The sequence below is a fragment of the Ptychodera flava genome, chromosome 8, assembly GCF_041260155.1.
Source record: "Ptychodera flava strain L36383 chromosome 8, AS_Pfla_20210202, whole genome shotgun sequence".
Taxonomy (NCBI): Eukaryota; Metazoa; Hemichordata; class Enteropneusta; family Ptychoderidae; genus Ptychodera; species Ptychodera flava.
In genome coordinates this window covers 11871080-11894412 of record NC_091935.1, presented here as the reverse complement: position 1 = coordinate 11894412, position 23333 = coordinate 11871080, and the positions used below count along the sequence as shown (strand labels likewise).

Below are 23333 nucleotides of genomic sequence, written 5' to 3'. Positions count from 1 at the left end.
TTGTTAGAACGTTTTTAAAGGCACAGTTTATTATCACAGTAACAGGAAATGTGGCCAATATGCGATTGCTAGAAAGGTTACAGATGGTTGATAGATAGTCATCATTTACAGCAACTTAAGTAGTCTGATACAGTATGTAGTAGCTGATTGACAATAAGTTTAGGCAAACCAATCGGCTAATCGCTTCCAGGACGCTACATAATACCAGGGAAATTTATAATCGATAACGATTTCAATGAAGAACAAAATATTGACAAAGTGTTAACGATCACTTCATACATTCACTGATGCATGCAGGAACCAGGGATCGAGAAGACCGCCTTTAAAATGAACAAAAACTAAGTCTTGCACTCGAGAAGAATTATTTCCGTGAATACAGTTATCTAATCTATCGGCAGAAAAAATATCCTCAAGCGATTTCTTGGCGGGAAAGTGAGCAAGGCTTTTTCCCCACCTGCCAGGTGACCTAAGATTTCATTGTGGTTCTCAGCGGGCAACTTTAAAAAAGTAAGGGTCTTGTGAGCAAGCTTGCTGTAGGGATCGGTTGCTTTCGGGGATTTGTCAAGCAACATCAACAATAACATTATTTGTTAGACACATAGCGTAGGCTAACTTTAATAAGAAAGCGGTTGATGTAAATCCAATATTTCAAATACAGGAAAGTACTTTGCAAGGCCAATTGCAATAGAATCATATCATTCTCACTGTCAAAGAAAACGAAATTGAACTTATGGATTCAATAGTAACGTTTCCGAACGTTCGTATATGAAAAGCGGGATAACATTTCCATAAAAAAACTTATGTTTCTAGCTTGTATTGCGTTTTTTTTCTGTGATTGCGTTGTAGACGGTTTTCTTCTATAATAAAAATAATGTCAGGATATTACAAAATTTTTACACTGTATCTTTCTTTATAAGTCAGTTAAAAAAACTTTGTTTCCAGCTTGTATTGCGTGTTTTTTTTTCTGAAATTGTGTTCAGACAGTTTTCTTATACAATAATAATTATGTCAGGATAATACAACAATTTTACATTGAATATTTCTTTGTAAGTAATTCATATTTGAAAACTTCATTTGAAAGTAAAAAATAAGCCAACATCTTTGGCATTAAAAGTACGCCTATCTTTCGCGTACATAAAGGCGGTTATTTTTCTGACTGGTACTCGGCGGCCATCTCTGTAACCATGGTTACACTCTAGCACCAACCGGGGCTCCACACGCCGTTATAGTTGTCAGGATTAGCGCCCTCAAAGTCCAAGGGTGGGTTGATGGCCGGTCTCAATTTTTTCTCGTATTCCTTCAGCTTCTCCTTCAGTTCCGCCACCTTTCCTGGATATTTCTCAGCAATATTGACCTTTTCTATAGGGTCGTCTGAAACGTATGATAAAATATAAGTTAAATCACAGAGCATTTTGAGACACTGTGGTTTACAATGTCCAGGGCAAGACAGCAATCTAAACTCATACATGCAATAATTTGTCTTGCACGAAGACCTTCAAATACTTATCGCTGACAAATCTTGAAAAATATCACATTCGATTGTATAGACTATGAAAAGAGATGATATGAATAATAATGAACATGAGCTACAAACATTATAACTGATTTTATGTCTATGCAACTCTGTTCTTAACGTCGATGACTTATGATTTTTCTCTCTCTCAGTCTTAATGTCTAAACCTGCTTTTGTAATTTCATGCTTTTCTGATTGACCCGGCCGTTGAATGCATAATGTCAGTTGCCATTTGTGAGAACTGAATTTGAGTGTGGACCAGAATTAATGTGTCAACAATAAGTTTCCCTATTTTTACAAACTGTTCTGTGTTTGTCCGGCATGCGCGGTAATATTATGACAATATAATAAAACTTTACAGCTATTGTCCCTTCAATTTTTCTATTTGATAGGCACAAACAGACTAATTTACTTACCTTTTAAATTATAGAGTAAGGTTACATTTTGAGAGTCTGGCAACTTGCCCAGCTCGCCGAAGCGTACGGGTGTATGCTTTGGTTGGGGGCCATCAAGAATTGGTTTATGCCAACCATCTTAAAAAAAGAATTTTCGAGAAAAACAAATTAATGACGTCATCACTACTTGCTATTATTAATGTTATCGGTGAAAAGTAACGCCTGCAAATTTTAATGATAAGCTGCTTCCCTGGTGATGGCTTTACGCCTGGATCAGGCAAGAACAGGCATTGCAATTATTATAAAATTGTGATAAAGACAACGATCTTACATATAATGCTGAGTCTCAGTTCGTCTATGAACGTTTAGGTCAGTGGGATAATACACGCCACGTGACGCCTCGAAGCTGGGGCTTAAATGACTTACACGGGTGTAATCTTTTGCTAAACCCTTTTGTTACCGTGCAAATTTTGGTACTACAGAAACAAAGTTGAATGTTAACTCTACGGTTGAAACATTAAGTGTTAAATTTTCATAAAATTTCACAGTCTCCAAAATCTCAAACAGGAGTCCAATCACACCGCATATTAAACAGCAAAGTATTGTAAAAAATGAGAGCTGGAATATCTATCAACTTCTTCAGTGTTTACATTCTCTCTGTACAGAACTTACAGCAGTCTAGCAGAGTCTGGCAGAATCTGACTTTCTCTGATGTTCAACATTTTCATCAAGTGCACATTCTTCCATCCTTACCTGATAGTGCGAGGGAACGGCGTGGATGAAATATTTCAGGTTACCGATGATGAGCTTGTAGTCTCCAACTCTACAGAGGTGAAACAATAGGCAGGAAAAGGCTGTGAGCGTCGTGGAGGAAAGCTCGCCTACAGGCCTAACAAGCTAACACTGTAAACCAATGCCCTATAGACCATCGTTTTCTGAGTAAAATCTTTGGAGTGGGCATTTGCATGTAAGTAATGATTTGTTGTGGAAATGCGTTATTGTGAGATTTTAGTCGGTCACTGCTGGATCAACCTATTCTGATCTGCAGGAGTCAGCGATGCATGAAGTAAAATTCTACTTAAAACTTCCACGGACAGAATATGGCATAAATTCCTCAACCTTATAAGCCATGGACATTAAGCTTACAGGCGGCTTACTACAATATTTTCGGTAAGCGATTTGCTCATGTTCATTTGACGTCACTGCTCACCTGATAGCTGACCCAGTAGGTTCTACGTCATCAATATTGTACACCATCTCCGTCCGAGGCGATGGTTTTCCTTCTGATAGTGTGTCCCATACATCCAGACCATCTAGGTCGCCCTCTAAGAGAAAAATGTAAATTAAACAGGTAAGGTACTCGAAAGGTATCCTTTAACCTTAGCTAAACGACAGAGGAAGAAAATGCTTCTGAATACATATCATGTGTCGAGGTTTTTCAAAGTACCATTTCTTATGACGATTGGTTGCCACAAAGACACGTAAGACTACCGGACGTTCAGATACACTTATATATATATATATATATATATATATATATATATATATATATATATATATATATATTATATATATATATATATATATATATATATATATATATATATATATATATATATATATATATATATAGCATTAGATTAATTCCTTAAATTAAAGCAGAATGCGCCTCGGGGACAGATATTAGATATCTCAATTTTTCAGTACTTTCAGGTATACCACTTGCGGGCGTCATTTTAAAGCTGTTGGTGTTAGAAAAAATTTCACCGTCTTGGTTTTTCGAAAATAGACGAGAGCACAGGAAAAGGCTGACATGTTGAATTTGAAATATCGATTAGTGTTCAGTAATTTGTTCCTTTAGGACCCAATTTTGCTGTGTGACCCCTGAGTTGTTCTTGAATTGGTAAGAGAACAGTTGAAAGTTGCATTGACGAAAATTTGAGCATAAGTTAACGTCCTTTCACGGACTACTTTAAAACTTTCAAGTTAATTTAGTCGTGTTTTGGAACTCGTAATAACCAAATACAGCAATGAAATCTGTTCTGCACCGTGCCTACCTGCTTCGGCTCCAGCCAGCTTCAGGATCGTTGTGTGGAAATCTGTTATATGTATTAACCTGTGAAACGATAACAGCAGCGTTAAACATGTAGTGCATATTGTGCTTGAACGATAATAACCTAAATAGATAATGATTTTGTTGATTATTACGAAACTCTAAAGAAACGACTCCTCAGAATGAACACAGCGACGACCTGTAGTTGCTTGATCGACATAATTATTAACAGGCTGTGGAAGGCCATAAAACAGAACTCACTCGTTGTTCACGTAACCGGTTTTCTTCAAAGCGGAACTGCACACAAAACCAGGCACTCTGGATCCTCCTTCGAATAGAGTTCCGGCATTACCTCTCAATGGCCAGTTGCTTGCCGCTAAGTAATGTACTCCCCCATTCTGCCGAAAGAGGAAAATAGCATCGTATTTCATAAATCCCTCCTAGGGCAGAAAGATTTTAAGAAGAACCTTAAAAACTACATGAGATGAGATCTCTGTGTCTGTCTCGTCACATTTGTATTTCGCAAGTGGACAAACGGACCTATTGCAAAGGATGAAACGCGGTTCGATTGGCAGCATTCTACAAAGATAGATGCTCCGTATACATACGTTCGGAACGTGTGTATGATAACTATTTGGTGTTTGCTGTCGAGCTCGCTGAAGTTACAACAGTAAAACAAATATTTCGATAGGATCATCAACTCACATCACTGAAGAACACAAACAGAGTATCTTCCCACATTCCACGTTCCTTTAAGGCTCTCGTTAGATTTCCGACAGCTTCGTCGATGGCAGAAACCATTGCTTGGGAATGTAATCACATTTAAAGGAGTATTTTTATGAAGCAATGAATCAACGTGAGCAAAATGATTTTGTTTTTTATTAATTGTTGTCGTGCCGATTTGCTTGTGATTTTTTTTTTCGTGGGACCACAGTGGAAATAAGTTTTTAACTTTTCTGTGTTATCCCAGCACTTCTGTCTTTGTCTTTTTTCTTGTTTGTACTGTATGGATATTTTTTAAGTGCTAAATAAATCAAATCAAAATCAAATCAAAAACATACATTTGAGTGTCAAAATGAATAAGCTTAATAGGTACGACTCTTAAATTTCAGCGCGTCGTTTATAAACATACAATCTTACCTTGGGTCCTATAGGCTAAAATGATTTCGCAAATTACAACCCTATTCCTTATTCCTTCAAAATAAAGTAGTTCGCTCTTTAGAGCACAGTACAATACTGCATTGCAACTAGAAAATCAAGTTTGATTTTCCTTGGCTTCTCTGCGATAGAATGGTTTTTGGAACCGTGTCATCATAGTTTCAAAGGTACAATGAGATAGCAAATTCTGGTGGAAAATTCAGGCTCAAAAAGTCTTAGCGATAGCATGTTCGACAATGGTAGGCAAGGTTTAAGCAAAAAAAGCGCTGTGATCATGCAAGTTTTCTGGCAAAAGTGTTTTGTTTTTGTATATCCTATATAACATGTGTGCAAAGTCTAGAGAATATACGCCTCTGATCAGTCCGCCAATGATAGAATTTTATTCATGTCGTTACATGCTAACAATAAGCCGAAGGGACGGATCTATGGATCTCTTGAGCGAGGGCAGCACGTGTGGAAGAAAAGGTCAAAGAAAATTTTTGGACAAAAAGACCTTAACAAAAAGTATCACATTTCATGTATTATCATGATACACCTGTCACCACTGTCACAGTGTGGATGGGTATTGACGCAGGACGACATACATAATATGATATCTTTTTCACGCCAAAACGGCAACCTCCGTCTCCACAAAATAATATTTTTATGATATAAGTAGCATCCCTTGCTTTCGTCATCAGTTCATAGCCTAGACGATAGTTGGCTTTAATCGAATAGTTGAAACTCGCGTCTGTGTGCCTATCGCAAGTGCCTTGTGAACAATGTCCCGCCGATATATTGATCTCCCCTGTCACCATAGCAACGTGTACTTACCACAGAGTTTTCTACGGTCGGTGTTTTTGACATTCTTGTACAAATCCTCAAATCGTTGAGGGGCCTTTCGTTCAAGAAACAGAATATTAATTCATTAATCATTGATTAAAGTTCGTTGTCCAACGGTGACACGGTAAAAATCATGAAGTATTAATGTGCCAGTGAAATACTTTTTTGGATAATCGTGTAACAAACATTTTGTTGTAATTTTATGACAGAGTCTCATTTGAATTATTCAAAATACGTTCAGAACGCTACAAGTCAGGCTTGTTATTTATCCTTAATTTATTAGTCTTGTGGCACGTGTAAGTTAAATTTTTGAATGCCTTATGGTAAAAATAGGTTCGGATATTTCGACAAAATAGTTAATGACTCTCGGTTTCTAAGGACTTAATTTCAAACAATTTTGGCCAGAACTTTTCCCCACAATATTAATATTAATGTTTTCTAGTATGTCTTTATATGTTGTAGAAAAAGTGATAGAAGACCAGATCAAAGCACCGACTCATTTGCCCTAGTAACGTGCGTGCCTACCTCACTTGGCCATTTTGGAAGATCGATAGCAAAGTACATGAACATAGGGTCGTTGACGTTGTGTTCCTTGATGAGCTTCTCGGCTCTACGAACCAACATTTCCTGCGATGCAATGCATTTCAGAACACCGCATCAGAGTACACAATGACACTACTACAAACACTACAAACACTATAGTACTACAAGATTGTCTTGATTTGTACCGACGGATATTTGTCACTCAGTAGCTTCTACTTCGCACATGAAGGTCAAAATATACCCTGAAAATCATCACCACATAATCCTCCACAATAGTAAGTTCTGGAAAGCCTGATAATTTGGGAAATCCAAACACAAATTTCGATGATGATCTGGGTTCAAGGTGTGCGAGGGCTCTCGGACAGCGCCCTCTTGCGATGGACCTTCAAGTTTAGCGTTCACAGGTACTATAAATTTTAGCTTGCACAATCACTGGAAATTTCAAATAACCAGCCGGGCTGTTCATTTGCTGTGACGAGCTAACATGCAAATTCTTCTTTACCTTTCAAAGTGAGATGTTTTTAAAATAATACTACAAGTATCCTGCCACGTTTTCTGGTGAAAAGAAGTTAACATATTTGCATATACGAATTGTTTTAACTTGCTCTTACGTCATCGCAGTGTAAGCAGATCATAACTTACCGTCAGATATTCATCGCTTTTCTCAACTACACCTGTATTGTCCCGAAAATCATACCCTGCGACGTCTGTACGCGAAAAAGAATGAACTCGTTTCAACTTTGCTATTGATTCAGACCAGTAAAAAGCTATCAGTCTGATTTTTAACTCATCGCAAACCGTAGGTTTATCGAAGAAAGTTGAATCAATGTGCGTGCTAGCTTTACCGCAACATCATGCCAACTTTTATGCAAGGCCGTTGTTAGCAGCCAATTAGTCAATCTTTGGATAGCCTGGGTTGGCACAATTCGTAAAAAAAATCATGAACCCTTGGTATAGACAGACGTGTAAGCTAGCAAACAAGGACAGATTGTGCAATCTTAAATTTAACGTTCAGTTTACAGTATATTTTGAACGACATCATTTTCATTTCGTGTACACAAACAATCTCTGGAACTAATTTTGCCCTTTGAAATAACAATATGCAGCGACAGATCCGCTGAATGGCAATAGGGGTCTTCAGTGAGAGGATCATTATCGCTCACCTTGATTTTGAATGGTGCGATGCATCTTATCGAAGTGCGTCACCAAAAGATTGTAGTAACCATAGAAACTGTCAAATCCTCGATAGGTTGGTGTATATTCCCATTTGCAGTTTCCCAAATGCCACCTGTCATACACAAAAAATGCACCAATATTCTGTAATTACCATTTCAGTGAAATTCGATCACAGAGTTATCTGCACCACTTTCAAGAAACTAGGTATACTTGACATTTTCAAACAACATAAATTACAACTCGCACTTTTCGTACACGATGCTTTGAATTTTAGGCTACCAGATACCTTTTAGACTTTTTTACCCCTATCACACATGTGTACAGTACAAGGCAAAATGTTCGGAAAGACTTAGCCATACCAAAAGTCAGACACAAAGCAGGTCAATTTACAGTTAAGTATGCTGCAACGAAGTTGTGGAACAGCATCCCTTGCAGTATAAGAGACATAAAAAATAGACATCAATTTAAACGGCAATATAAAATGTATCTCCAGTCATCAAATTAGCCAGTCATGCATTGTTTTCATGTTCATTCTAAGTTAACTTTATCTTCGGTGATAGTTTTTTCTTTTTCTCTCGAAAATTGTGATGTTATTTCCAGGTTATTTTTCTTTCTCTTCTGTTACCAATTGATATCTTTATTTGTAACGATCATACCTGAAGCAGAATTCTTTTGGTAATTTTATATTAATATAATTTGATTTATTTGTACTGATTACGTTTCTGTATTACATTTAATTTAATGTATTGAGTATAGTGAACAGTTTTGCCCAGAATATTATTAAGAATATATTTGTTTTCTTTTGTATAAGGAGATGGACTTGACTAGTTGCTAGACAACTATTTTCCTTTCTCCTTTTCCCCCTTTTCTCAATGTTTTGTCACAAAGTGTTTGTTTGTATTTGTTTTGCTTTTGATTCTGGGAATAATATATATATATCTCAAAACATAAAAAGTGGTGTGATATGAAGAAGGCATGCGAAGACCCGAATAGGTGTATACAACTACATAGATAGATAGTTAGATAGTTAGATAGATAGATAGATAGATAGATAGATAGATAGATAGAGAGAGAGAGAGAGAGATAGATAGATCGATAGATCGATAGATCGATAGAAGATAGATAGATAGATAGACCATAAACACGCACATACATACATACATACATACATACATACATACATACATACATACATACATACATACATACATACATATATATATGCATGCATGCATGCATGCATGCATGCATGCATGCATACATACATACATACATACATACATACATACATACATACATACATACATACATACATACATACATACATACATACTGTATATAGAGACAGCCGAAAGATGGGGATATTGACTTAAGTCTTACTTTCCAAGCATGTGTGTTCTATATCCAACATCTCTCAGCTTTTCAGGAAGAAGTTTCACATCAAGAGGCAAGCCGTGTGGCTGAGGGGACCACAGAATTTGGTGCTGGAAGATAACAATGGTCAAGTTGTAAGTGCCGTAATATCAGAGATGATTTGTCTTGACAACAGCTCATCATTTAGGCTGTCCGAATTTATTACAAATCTTGCAAAGAAAGATGTGAATTTTCCTTGTCCAGCAGCAGACTTTGGCTCTTAAGGTAGTATGCACCTCGAATGTGAAAGACTTACACTTTTGCTTTGCTCAAACGTTGCTCAATGAAACTTTCAACCATTCTCTTACCAAATCAGGAGTATAATTAAGGGGTCAACGCGCAAAGTTTGGCACTAGAGAGACAAATTTTTACAGATATCTGGAATTCAAAATGTCCACCAAGCTTGTGTTAACTCCCTGAGGATATAAAAAATTTTGATTTACGAAAAACTAAGACGGTGAACCCTAAAGTGATAAATCAGAAAAGAATTGTGAGTAAAAATTTGAGTCCTAATATCTAACCTAGAGGCTCATTTTAACCTAACTTTACAACTTAAAAATCCTGACTGTATATTTGTGCTTCTTGGTTCCCCCTGTGCTCAATGAATAATTTTTGAGATGGTGCGATGTTTGGAGAATCGCAAAACTACAAAAAAGGTGGTGAATTACTTCCAAGAAGGCCATGAAGAAAAGTTATTGGGCCCTGGACTTCTAGCAAAGACGACAGAGGCAGCCAGCTATTTTCTCGTTTTCGTTCCAACCGACAACTTTTCCGGCTAAGTTTATGATATTGAGGTCCCATAGAGTCACTGAGTTTGGATGGAAACTTGCATATGGTTTCCAACAAATGCATTCATCATGAAAACCAACGACAAGAAGGCCATCATTGATAAAGTACATCTTGGAAATTTACGATGCATAAGCGGTTAATGGTGTCGGTTTTGTGACATTTTCAAAAAAAAATATTTTGATTCGACAAAAAGTGGAAGCGACGATTAGGGGTAAATATATTATGTAATTTTGTTTGACGGAATGGCAGGGGGCGCAGTTCAATGGAGTTGTGGTTTGCAGAATAATCGATATGTATAGTAGATTTTGTAATTATTCGAGCACTACTCAGCCGAAATATCAAGTCATTTGTACGAAGATGGCAAAGCGTAGTAGGAAAAGGTGATATTTTGACAAGGGTGACTTGAACAGCTAAATGCATGTCACATCATACTATATACGATTATTGGTATATCAAAAATTGTATATATTAACAGAAAACGGCATTCAAAATACTGAATTAACTTCTCTATATCGATGCAGCATCAAGAAGCTGAATTTTAATGTCACGTAAGTCAAAACAAAAAGTCTGAACCAATTTTTGTAGCGAATTTTTATATGCAGGGTTAATTCAAGCAATAAATGTATTGTTTTCAGACCAAGATGACCCTGAAAGAATAATATTTTTTTCTACCTGCAACCAGTGGATCAAATACCGCTCTCGCAACTTTTATAGGTAAAATAAACTATTCCTAATGAGTTAGGGGGGCTGGCTTCATCAATTTAGTCACATGATAGGGTTGCCAACTTAAAAGACAAGCAAAGAATGACGAGCAAAGAATGCAGCACCCACCTGCAAACCAACTCGATGAGCGTAGTATCCGCTCATTATCGCTGCTCGGCTCCTGTATGGGTTTGAAAAGTAGCATTTTTGGAATGAGGCACAATTAGTTCATTTCAGGGAAGACGAAAAATAAAATGCCCAAATATAGCCAGTCAGTTATTAGTTTTATATCAGTCCCCCTTGGATCCCACTTGTCGGGACCTTCTACCTCCGCATCTGGAACAAATATTGCGGCTTCCAATTGAAATATAATAATTTTGTCATCTTCACTTATAGCCATCGGTGACTCATCGCCTCATTATATTCCAATAGGGCCGTTCACAGTTTACGTCACTGTTCTCTCATTAATATGCAAAAATAAATATTTGTCCGCATTTTTAGATTACGCTTTTGAAAATTACGCATGCAAGAACGACGAAAATACATCTCATGGGCGACTGCTAGTGTAACAGTGAATACTAAAAAACATATTCACGACTCAGAGTACAAGCTGCAAAAACAGCCACGCATGCAACATTGATAAAATTTGTCCGCATTTCAAGCTGCGAGTCCGATGTCGCGCGCGTACAGCTATATTTAGTAACAAACCTGTAACCGTGAACAAGGCTATACGTAAATTGTATTAGTGTATTAGACGCTTGTTCGATTTTACGTGTTTTTGCTTGTTTAGCTGTTTGTTCTTCATGCAACTGACATGTGTAAGGGTTGTGAGTAATGTGGGTCAGAAACACGCCCTCGCAGGCAAGTCTTGCAAGTATTGCGGTTTCAAACTTATATGTGTTTCCATTTTCACTTGTAACCACTGATGACTCACTATCTTTTATTTTTTATTTTATTTTATTTTATTTGTTACGCAGATCAACGGGCAAACCCACTAACAGATCTTCGAAACAAAAAAGTCACACCATCACAAGACAAATGTACACTACTTCATGATATCCCAATAAGTGAGTCGTTTATGTGCATTTGTTGCTTGTTTGGTTTTTTAGTCGTTTTTGTTCACTTCAGTCAATCGGTGGGCGTATATTGAGTAACTTACGGTGTGCACAAAGGTTGTGAGTAACTGTTGTTCAGAAGCACGCCCTCGCCGGCAAGTCTTGCCATGTTCGGTGTTATCACATCCGGATTGTTCCAACTAACATCACCAAATCCTGTAGCAGGCCATATCAGGTGAGGTGGCGCATTCGTCAGTGGTTAAAGCCGGGGGTTAAAGTTAAAAAACGACATGAAGTTAGCGGCGACGTCAAAAGTTCAATGAAGGATAAAAAACTTAATTCTTTTAGTTTGGGGGTGGGGGGGGTTTTGACCTAAAAAAGTTTCTATCCTACAAATCGATTTAAGGTAAAAATTGCAAGGGGAATGAATATTTTGAAAAAATAGAGCAGAAATGCACACTTTCATGTTGAAGCCAGCGGAGGGAGTTGTTTTAACACGGTGCAGAGCTGCACCTGGCCTAGTTAGTGTAAACAATGTAGGCTGTTAGCCTCTGTTGCACCATAGACGGTAGTTTCTCTACTGTCTATATGGTTGCACTCGGAATTTATAATTGTATTTTGCTACATTTCTGGTGCACGTGTAGTCCGCCTGAATGGAGTAGTGTGAACTGAGTTGTTACAACCACCAGGACAGTTGAGATAGTTTTTATACCTCTGGAAGGAGAAACCTGGACTTTATTGTTGTTGTTCTTGTTCATTCATTGATAAACTTCAAGTTTGTTGTTAGTATGTTGTATTTACATTTGATGAAACACAGAGTGTGTTCCCAATCTTAAGCCCCACTAGCTTTATCTTTAAGCATTATTTTTATGATTTTACTTTCAAACTAAAATAAGTTGGTGACAATGTAGTCATTTAGGTCTGTGTACACACTTTAACTACCTGCCGGGGCTATATATGCAATTTTGAACAAGATAAAGATTACACTGCGATTAAATGTTCGCCCAAACATTAAATCACAGCCCCATGCAGAAAAGCTAAAACCTTGATACTATGCATATCTGCACTGAAATCTTAACATCAACTGCACAGAGTAGTCCAAATTGTAATGCACAAGGGTGAATGTTTTCAACTATGATATTGTATGTTCTGATTCCTTTTTAATATTACCAATTTTTGAAAATACCAGGAAATCAAAATGACCGTTAAAATTTTAATTTACATGTGAAATATTTCTGAAAGGAATGGTTTCCTAATGCAGTAAAAGTTCATATCTCTTCAGAGGGTAGATTTCAGAGAGGAGAGAATAGGTAGATAATTTGAGGTCGACAAATTTCAAGAGTTACAGCTAGTGGAGCTTTAACGATGCATTACTTTATTTCACCCCTAAATTGACTGATCCTTAGCTTTGCTTTACATAGAAAGAGCCTGGCAACAGGTTCAATATAAGTCAATTAAGTTTCTAGGGGGGTGGGGGGGTTTGGGGAGAAACTAAGGGAATTAAGTTTTTATCCTACATTGAACTTTTGACGTCGCCCCTTAGCTAAGGCAGGTATTGGAAGGTACTTGTGGGGCGAATGCAAACATCGGAGGCGGTTTGATGAAACAATTTAGATAAAAACGAACAGACATTCGGGTAGATACGGAGCAATGACACATACATTTAGAGGTTATTACCCAATATCGCCTGTTCCTGTGTCGTATCAGCATGAGTGTCATTTGTGCTGCGTCAGACACGAGACGAAGTCGAGTGTCTGACGCAGCACAAATGACACAAATGCTGATACGACACAAGGAACAGGCGATATTGGGTAATAACCGATTTATCATATACCCATGCCCATAATTTTAGGGAATTTTTACTAATAGAACGAAAAACCTTTAATTTTGAGGCTTTACTTTATTACGCCTTGCGCATAAATATCAGAATGTTTATGTGAACAGGCTTCATTCATAAAGTATACGACGAAGATGTCAACATCACGCGCGACATAGCTGCAAGTCGTCCATATCTCAATGAAACCCAAGAAGAAAGACACCAGGATACAAAACTCGTCATACAGAAGGAACATTTTAAGGTGCAATTTGCTAGTACAACTGTAACCGATCAAAAACTGCTCAGCTTTAAATCTATCCTGATTTCGATCGTCGTACGGCACGGAGCTCGCGCGGAGAGGGGACGCCATTTTGTTAGTTTACCTTTAGAGTTGCCATGTCAACAGTCGTCGCGCGCGCGACATCGCTGTCACGCCACGCGCTGACTACCTGTTCGGTGGAGACCGTGCACAGTGCCGACGCCGGGCAGAATGTTTGCTGGAACTTGACCAAAAAAATACCATGGGAAAACATTTCAAGACTCAACGTGATAGGCCTATTTCCGTATTTTGCAACCAGAAATACCCGTGTTCCTCGAAGCCCTTCAAGTTTTTACGTCGGCGACATCGCTTCGCAGGCGGGGAGCGGCAGACATTTTGTTGTTTACGTTGTTTACCAACAAACTGCTAATGTAGTTCGGGAAAACTCTAAAACTGATGACGTTCATCGTGCATATCTCGACGTTTACCGTGAAATATCACGGCTGATATTTTACGGTGAACGTCACTAGGATGTAGCAATATGGGCATGGGTAGGCCTATATGATAATGTTCCGTATCTACCCGAATGTCTGTTCGCTTTTATCAAAATTGTTTCATCAAACCGCCTGAAAAAATATGGAAGACATGATTATACATGCATGAACACCGAAATGCGCTAAGATTTCTATTGTATCACCTGTAGTGTTGTTCATTCAAAATCTCTGTCACAAAATGTTATCTCACTCAAACATGGTGACGTTTTGATCATGCGCAAAGATGTATATGTCGCCCAGCATCCGAGAATACAAGCTGAAAAGACGTGTCGCTAGATGATATGCAGCATTGGTGTACCAAAGACCTACCTAAATCATCAGCCAGAAAGTACACGATGTGCGGTTTCTTGGTCTTTTCGGCGGGTTTCCCATGGTCAGTACTGTCACGTGCTTGCCTGACTACTGTATCAGTAGCTGTCGCTGAAATATACCATACACGAAACAGAGGTGAACTTTCTTTGTGTAAAATTTCGGTCGAATGGTATGACTGCATGGAAAGCGTATCTTTATTTCAAGAATTGTATCCGAACACTATTTGTCGATTTGTCTACTTGAGTTTTTTCAAGTCAAAGCTATCGGGAAGAATTTGTCGTGTGAACTGGGTAACGCACTTCGCCACAGTCAGCAGATTTACATACGCTCCACACAAATCCGGCTGTGTCGAAGACTTTGCCAGATACAAACGTGAAGTTCACGGAAATTCTCATACCCCTTAGAATGTACAATGAGGTAAACTTTAAGATGCAAATCTAATTCGTATACTTTTCGAAAAAAAGTAAAGGTTTTTAATGTTAAAGCCACAATATGTAAGATTGTGCTCGAACGACCTGTGTTTTAACATTGACCGTATCACGTGAGATACACCGTCAGTGAACTTTCGGTTGTAGTAATTTTGGGCATTAAGGAGGGTTAACGGATCATGCGCACTGTCGACGTTGACACTGCTTCCAAATCGACTGATTATCTAGTCTGAGGCATGACGATAACAAATTATGGTCATTACATGGTAGTGCAGCGAGCGATCATTGTCATACGTTGTCAAGCCGTCGAAGAATTCACGGACCAATACTAGTATTCTTTGATCTTCTAGAACACTTTCGGCGCTGATTAGAATGTCTTAAAGACTTAAATAATCACGATACTGGATTAATTGGAAGTTTGAAGGACAACCTTGCCCGCTGTGACTTCACCAAGCTCGGTATGGGGAACGATTTCACGTATCGCACGAGTCGTTAGCGCCCCCACCCTTTGTACCTTCACAGAAATTAAACCGGACCGCAGTTCCAATCGTCACATATATCATGTACAGGATTTTATGAAGTGATTGACCGGTCAGAAAAGGTTAAAACATAAACTGGCGTGATAAGAAAAGAAACGATAAGATGACCGCGGGGCTTGAAACGTCATTGTGACGAGATACATGTAGACAACTGAGTACGGAGACAAAGTAGTAGAAGATTCAAGAATTGAAAAGCTAGAGTTGAAAACAACTTCAGCTTAGATTTCTGAAACAATACACACACGCATACATACATACATACATACATACATACATACATACATACATACATACATACATACATACATACATACATACATACATACACACACACACACACATACATGTACATACATACATACATACATACATACATACATACATACATACATACATACATACATACATACATACATACATACATACATACACACACACACATACACACATACATACATACATACATACATACATACATACATACATACATACACACACACACATACATACATACATACATACATACATACATACATACATACATACATACATACATACATACATACATACATACATACAGACATACATACATACAGACATACATACATACAGACATACAGACATATATTGGTACTTACATAGGTACATACACAGGTACATACATAGGTACATACATACTCTACTACTACAGGTGATCTTTGTGTATGTATGTATGAGGTAGATAAACTATTATTTTTACAAGGATAAACCAGTTTACATTCCCACTACAGATTTGTTTCGTCAGCAGGGCTGGCTACATCTGTCGGATGGTTGTGTTCGTACAGAACCAAAAAATTATAAATTTACCCAATTGCTGTTTGCGTGTTGCCTTCCATCTTATTAGCCATCACCATCCACAGAAATCTTTTAATTCTTTGCAGTTAATTACAATGAATAAGCCATCGATACATGCAAACATAGATCACCGATAAAAAATATATAATACGTGTTATTTTGTGTGATTAAATTCTCATTGAGTTTACCTTTGACAGTTAAAATTATTGCAGCGCCTCCTATGAGCAAACCAAGCAGGAAGTAGGGAGTACATGAGGACTGTCTCCCTGTCGTCTGACGACCATGCAAAGACGATGATTGACCAGCTGATCCCTGTGTAGAGGAAATTGGTGGAAACATCAGAGTAAAGTTGTAGAACATGACTATAAAATCTCTCTGTCTAAGTCTAAGAAATATAGCTTTCAGGACGAAAGTTGTTGTTTAGTTGATAATGATGAAGATGATAGCTATAGTGGGGATGGTGGTGGGATAGTGGCAGCGTCTGAAGTTGCAATGATGATGATAATAATGATGATGATGGTGATGACGATGATGATGATGACTATGATGACCATGATAATAATGGAATGAATGAAAGAATGAATGAATGATGATGACGATGATAATCAATCAATCAATCAATCAATATGATGATGATGATAATGATGAGGATGAATGAATGAGAGAATGAATGACATGATAATGATGATGATGATGATGATGATGATGATGATGATGATGATGATAATGAGATGATGATGATGATGATGAGTGATGATGATGATGAAAGAATGAATGATATGATAATGATTACAGTGATGATGATGATGATGATGATGATGATGATGATGATGATGATGATGATGATGATGATGATGATGATGATGATGATGATGATGATGATGATGATGATGAAATAATGAATAATATGATGATGATGATGATGATGATGATGATGATGATGATGATTTTGTCATTATTGTTCGCATATCCTCAGGATGAACGTTTTTGCCGTACGTTGCAATTTTATTTGAAATTTATCCCGAGAACAATCATTCATTTTAGAAGTCTGACATTTTCCGCCAATGAGTTGAATGTCCGCCCTAAATCGCGAGAGTAATGAACTTATACGACGAGCTGTAAACGTTTCGTATTTTGTTAAGAGAATTTTCACAGCACGAATGTAATGCAAAATAGCGTATGTTGCTGTTTGCCACGACCACGATTCGTTGATTATAAAACTTGCTCGAAGAGCTGGGCTCAAATTCTTTGAATTTACAGATTTGGAATTCTACTTTCATTGTGTTGAGTAGAGCACAAGTTTTCTGCTTTCTACAAGAGCTTCAAACTTATGTTTCTCAGATTTATGTTTACGTACAACACAATCACGTGACAAAATGCATGAAACGCTACAGAATCCCTGCAACAACGAGTTTAAATTACAAGATCTCTGCCACATCAGTAAAAGATTCCGCGAATTGCCAGTGGCCATTAGAAAATGTACTTCTGAACTGGATACTGTATAGACCTCGTTTATAAAAAGCTGGTACATTGCTAATGGGCGAAACTTGAAATTTATAACAGCGTAATTGCCTGTAATAAGACACACTATAAATGGACTGTGAATAAGAGAATATTTAATGACGAATGGCACATTTCAGTGTGGAATGTGAACCTCAAGTAATGGCTTCAAATCAGCAAACAAGTTCTGCAAATTAAACAGTCGTGGACTGATAACGCATGGTTTATATCGCGCGCTTTAGGGACTCGAACTTGGAGAGATCATTAATAACTTGCGTCGGCAGAAAGGAAGACAACGAGATAAGCCATCAATTTGTCTTGATATGACGACCTTTGCTTCATCTCGTTATTCTGGCATTACCATTCCCCGCCAACGCACGTGCCGCTGTGTGTAGAGATCCACGCAACCCTGACCCACCTTGCCGATGTCATCGTCACCAGTCACGCGCTTTTATCAGTCTATCGCTGTACATTGAATTGTCGTGGGGGGGGGGTTACATTCGCTGGCGTGGCTACCTGCTGGTTAGGGTAAGATGGCAGTCAAGCCAGATTCATGGGCTGGTCATCGCATTGTTGAACAAAGATATGCATATGGATATGTTATTCAAGAGATTCGTAAGGCAGCATTTTTATGACACCTCAGAATATGCGTCATTGGTATACCTTGGTCAGCTCAGCCGTACGTATAGTCATTCGACGTGGTCATTGCAAGAGGACCCCGTATTCCTGATCTGTAAGCGATGCTCTACAACGTTCAAAACACTCCAAACGACGAAACAACAACACTGAAACTCGTCAATGACTCGACATGTCATCGATCTCCATAAACAGAGAATGACATGAAACATTTTACAATAATTGAATCATCGAAGACATGAGAAATATCGATGTTTCAACGTTGAGTGCGCTAACTTTTTATCTTTCGTTCGCTCTTCGTTCTTTTTTGACAGAGGCATGGATTCCGATTATTGAGCAAATACACTCTAATATCTCAATTTATCAATATCCCGTCCATCGCGATACTCCAATACTAGCCGGCTGCATTATTGATAGCGAAAAAAAATCAGTTAAGGTAGAATTCGCCTAAAGTGAAAGACTTCAATTTTTGCTCAAACTTTCCTCAAGGAATCTTGCAACAATTCTCTTTCAAAATCAAAAATATAAATAGGGGGTCCCCGTGCAATTTTGTTACTGGAGAAACAAATTACCCAAGATTTACCGATATTTGAAATTCAAAATGGCCGACATCTCTGTTTTAACTCTATGGAGAAAAATAAAATTTCAATTTTTCGGAAAACTAAGATGGCGACATTTTTTTTACACCAAGAGCTTTAAAATGAACCATCACAAGTGGTAGATCAGAAAAGAATTGTAAAAGTTTTAGAGTCAGAATATCTGTCCCCGAGGCGCATTCTACCTAAAGCTCTACTGGCTAAGGCTTAATACAGAACATGACTGCGAGACGTAATGCCAGAACCTCAAATATTTTTGACAGAGGAATTTCATTTGATAAACTCTGGAAATCTAAATATTCAAAAACTCTTATTTTTATTGTTTGTCCTTTGATTCAAAAAATATTAAATCGCTACTTTTTTATTAACACATTTTTTAACGTTTTTAACGGCGTTCACAAAAGTACGCGATCTTGTAGTGTACAATTGCACTAAATAGGGCAAATAGCCTGTGACCCGAATCTGACCAGTGCACAGAACATTGCGATAACACCTAGTGAAAAGCTCCTCACGTGCATGATCAACATCTGCATCGCCTTGGTGAACTGTTTGCGAATACACTGGTCTGAACTGGTAATCATATCTATCCAAGTCTGTTTGAAATGAAGTAAAGGTCTATGTATCGCCAGCCCTTCTGTGGAAATGTTTGCCTCCTGGAGATTACGTCGGACGGTGACATCCCTCTCTTCCCCCCCCCCCCCCCGCGAAAAAAAATCCACAAATGCAGAAAAATCACACAATCAACAAACAGATTTAAAGTAACAAATCAGACTTCGCGGATGTGCATCAATGTCAAGTTCGGGGTTTCGACAGATTAATTTAAAGTACAGGTTCGGAGGATGAGGGAATCTTAATAATGTTTGGCATTTTATAGTGCGCAACCTTTAAAAGGTCATTAGCAGTAATTTTTGACGAAATTTCCCTACTTTTGTTTTTACCGTAAGTTTTTGATTCTACTCCCGAAAACATATTGAGATATACAGTATTCAGCTTTTCGACTCAGCCTGCGCTCTTGTATAGACTGTATTGTTATTGTTGACAATTAAATTCTGGTCCGGACTAGAATTCAAACATAAAAAATAACAGCGTATTTCATTCGTATACACGCTGTGGTGAGATGCTGAATACTGATGTTTAACATGCTTTGGGAAATACAACTAGATCTTGAACTTTCAGTAAGAGAACATCAAAACGTGCAGCTGCTGGCCCTCAAATTGTTACGCTGGAGTATCTCATCAATGGAGCATCGAGGAGGTCAGGTTTGTTTAGTCACTCCAACCAACTCCAAATGATTTTTTCATCCTTTATATTAATTCGTCATCGCTTTTATGTCTCGATTTCTTACTTCAATTGCATCCATTTCTATGTCGTACCAAGACTTCGTATTTCAGTCACATCAGATTTCTTAACATTGACCTCGATGTCCGCTACAACTTATTTTGGTAACCTCAAATTTTCCTAACATTACCGCCAATGTATGTCGTTTAGCTCACCCCAGCGTGTATCACTCGATAGTGATATTACGGCCTACGATGTGAGAGTATTGTGTTTTTTCCTTTCAAGTTGAACTTAAAAACGCCCGCTGCAGCGTAACTGGAGTTCTCTGTTTCACTGTTTCTCAAGGAAGCATCATTTTTGTCGTATGAGAGTTGCAAATTGCTTGAACTTTTGCACTTCAAGTATTTCAGAAACGTTGACTAGGATGAGAATGTCACTTTCTCAGGAGCAGCGGAGAAAGAAGTATCGTAATAAAAAATGAGTCATTAAATTTTCTGCACACTGTTAGTTACATTGTCTAACGTTGGTCAAATCTTGACTCAAATCACTCACCTGATGTCTTCTCTGCCTGGTTTCCATGATGGCTCTGACGCAATATCAACTTGTTACCGTCGCTGATGCTTCTGCGTGCATTGATTCAAGTCGATTCGAGTTAAGGCGAGCAAACATTAAAATGCTGACCCCCTCCAGAAAAAAATATATCCGTTGATAATGATGATGAATGATATCATTGATTTGTGGTTTCGGCGACAGGACCACTTTTCAAAGCGAGGTCATCATCGTCTCACGTGCCACCAAACTTTGCGTGCATATAGTAGGAGTGCACCCTGAAGGCATATGGAACACATCTAGATACCAAATGAGGCTTCGGTACGAATAAGTGACCGTTCCATCTGAACATGTCACTTTTTTATCTGAGTAATTCACTATCTTCAGTGACACGTCAGTAGAAACAAACTGACGTTGCGTAATGCGGTCACAGATGAGAAAGAATGCCTTCCATCATAATATTTGTGAAATTCAAAAGCCGTATGGCTGAGGGTTTGCAAATGACAGGCTGTGTAAAAGAAATTAATAAAATCCCTTCATCTCTGATATACAGCCAAGGTTAACATATTTTATGTGTCTATATAGTATTCTGAAATGTTTCTCTGTACAAGAGACCACACGTTACCAACACAGCTATGGTGGGAACGCCCAAGTTCGCCCGATTTCGACAGACGAAACTTGAAAACGTCAACGACATTTAGTTGGACCAAGCGACCACGTGATTTTTGACGGAAGTTCCAGTAGACCTTAATGATAAATTGTTTGAGGAGGGGCATTAAATGAATGAAAACTAAGAAGTACGTTGCTCATATGTTGACAGAAATTGTTTTCTTTACAAAAAATTATCTTATCTCCATAATGACAGGAAAGGGTCAGAGAAGATCGGTCATTTTTATCAGAGCAAAAACAAATTCTTAATATTGCAGATTGTACTTTATCGTAAGTGTAAAATACGATCGTATACAAGTTTAATGGAATCGAGAAAATCAATAACTCTTAGTTGTAAACTAAGTGAAAATTAATTATGCGTGTTTTAGGCAAAGCTAAAACATTTATCACAGCTTTACATAATTTATCTGCGTTTTGATCAATTTATGGATTTTACGCGAAAGATTGGCACATGGATGTGTGCAAGATGGATGCAGCATCGCAAATCATTTCTCTGCACACGACCCGCTATAGATAGCATGTTTTAAGCGCAGTTTCAGGTAAGCCAGCTCGATGCCCGTAAATGTGTGCTCAAAAGTTGCGATGCAAACCTTACGTTGAATGAAGAGAACACTGATGACGTCATAGGGACTGAATATATCAAACGATGAAGGAATAACAGCTTTTCCTGACAGGTTGCCTGTTGATCAATATTCCAGATAACAAAATACACCAGACAAATCGATCACCCGGTGTTAGAACAGCTGCTACTTAATAACGACTGAGATTTGAAAATCAAATTAATGGCGATGAATTGTGGACGGCTTGACTTCTTTAACCTACACTAATTTTGACCAACTTAAAGCCCCACTAGCTGTATCTTTTAGCATTATTTTTATGATTTTACTTTCAAAATAAAATAAGTTTGTGAGAATGTACTAATTTAGTTGTGTATGCACTTATTACTAACTACCCGCTGGGACTGCAGGTGCAATTTTTAACGAGATAAAGATTAGGGAGCCTTCAGTAATTACATGGTGTGGGCCGGGGGAATTTGGGGGAGGGTCACTTTTTAGAAAACTGTTCGGGGGTCACTTTTATTAAACCTATCTTGGAGGAGGGTCACTTTTGACAGAAGCTGATTTTACCTCCAAACCATGTGATATTTCGTGAATCATCGACGAAGTACATTGATTCTCTTAAATACATACACATTATCCACACGTATCACAAGCAAAGAAGATGCAATGGCATCCTACATTGAACACCTTGAGCAGTTAAATCTAATGAAAGCCAAGAGACAAAAACGTATGGGACAGGTGGTAAAGTGTATATCAATTATCAAACGTCTATAAATGCACAGATATTGTTAGTTTTATATTGGAAAAAATGTTTATTGTTCTCTCATAGTGCGCCTTGTATAGTGAATCAACATTTCGGTGAAATTCAAAAATCAAATTTCTTGGAAATACATGGACTTTTAACCACCCTAGTCTAATCAAGAACATTAATATCAACAATCAAGTTAACACAAATGCACAGATTTACCTCGTTTTGTATAGGAAAACAATTATTCATAGTTTCCTCATAGACTACCCTGTATAGTGAATCAACATTTTGGTGAAATTCCAAAAATCAAATTTCTTGCACACACATGGACTTGTAACTACCCTAGACCAAACAAGAACATTAATATCAATAATCAAGCGTTCATAAATACACAGAGTTTCCTTAAAGACTACCATGTATAGTGAATCAACATTTC

The 23333-nt window shown here is 37.8% G+C and overlaps 1 protein-coding gene across 1 annotated transcript; it reads right to left on the bottom strand.

The window, feature by feature from the left end:
- LOC139138495 (arylsulfatase J-like) lies at positions 1-21203 on the bottom strand. The gene is made up of 17 exons (XM_070706895.1): positions 20924-21203; positions 16550-16673; positions 14558-14668; positions 11724-11835; positions 10694-10745; positions 9041-9144; positions 7648-7772; positions 7127-7191; positions 6467-6568; positions 5933-5996; positions 4667-4764; positions 4223-4359; positions 3966-4024; positions 3119-3233; positions 2662-2731; positions 1930-2046; positions 1-1371 (listed from the first exon to the last, which is right to left on the bottom strand). The coding sequence occupies exons 1-16, from the start codon at positions 20948-20950 to the stop codon at positions 1951-1953; spliced, it is 1461 nt and encodes a 486-aa protein (XP_070562996.1). The 5' UTR covers positions 20951-21203; the 3' UTR covers positions 1-1371; positions 1930-1950.
- Between the last annotated feature and the right edge of the window lie 2130 nt (positions 21204-23333).

What these genes read in the sequence shown, in the direction of transcription:
- LOC139138495 (XM_070706895.1), bottom strand. Translation starts at nt 20,950, where the DNA reads ATGGAAACCAGGCAGAGAAGACATCAG. An exon ending in CTTTCTGGCTGATGATTTAG is followed by an intron (nt 11,836 to 14,557) that starts GTAGGTCTTTGG and finishes GGCCTGCTACAG; the next exon opens with GATTTGGTGATGTTAGTTGG. An exon ending in CTCATCGAGTTGGTTTGCAG is followed by an intron (nt 9,145 to 10,693) that starts GTGGGTGCTGCA and finishes GTTATCTTCCAG; the next exon opens with CACCAAATTCTGTGGTCCCC.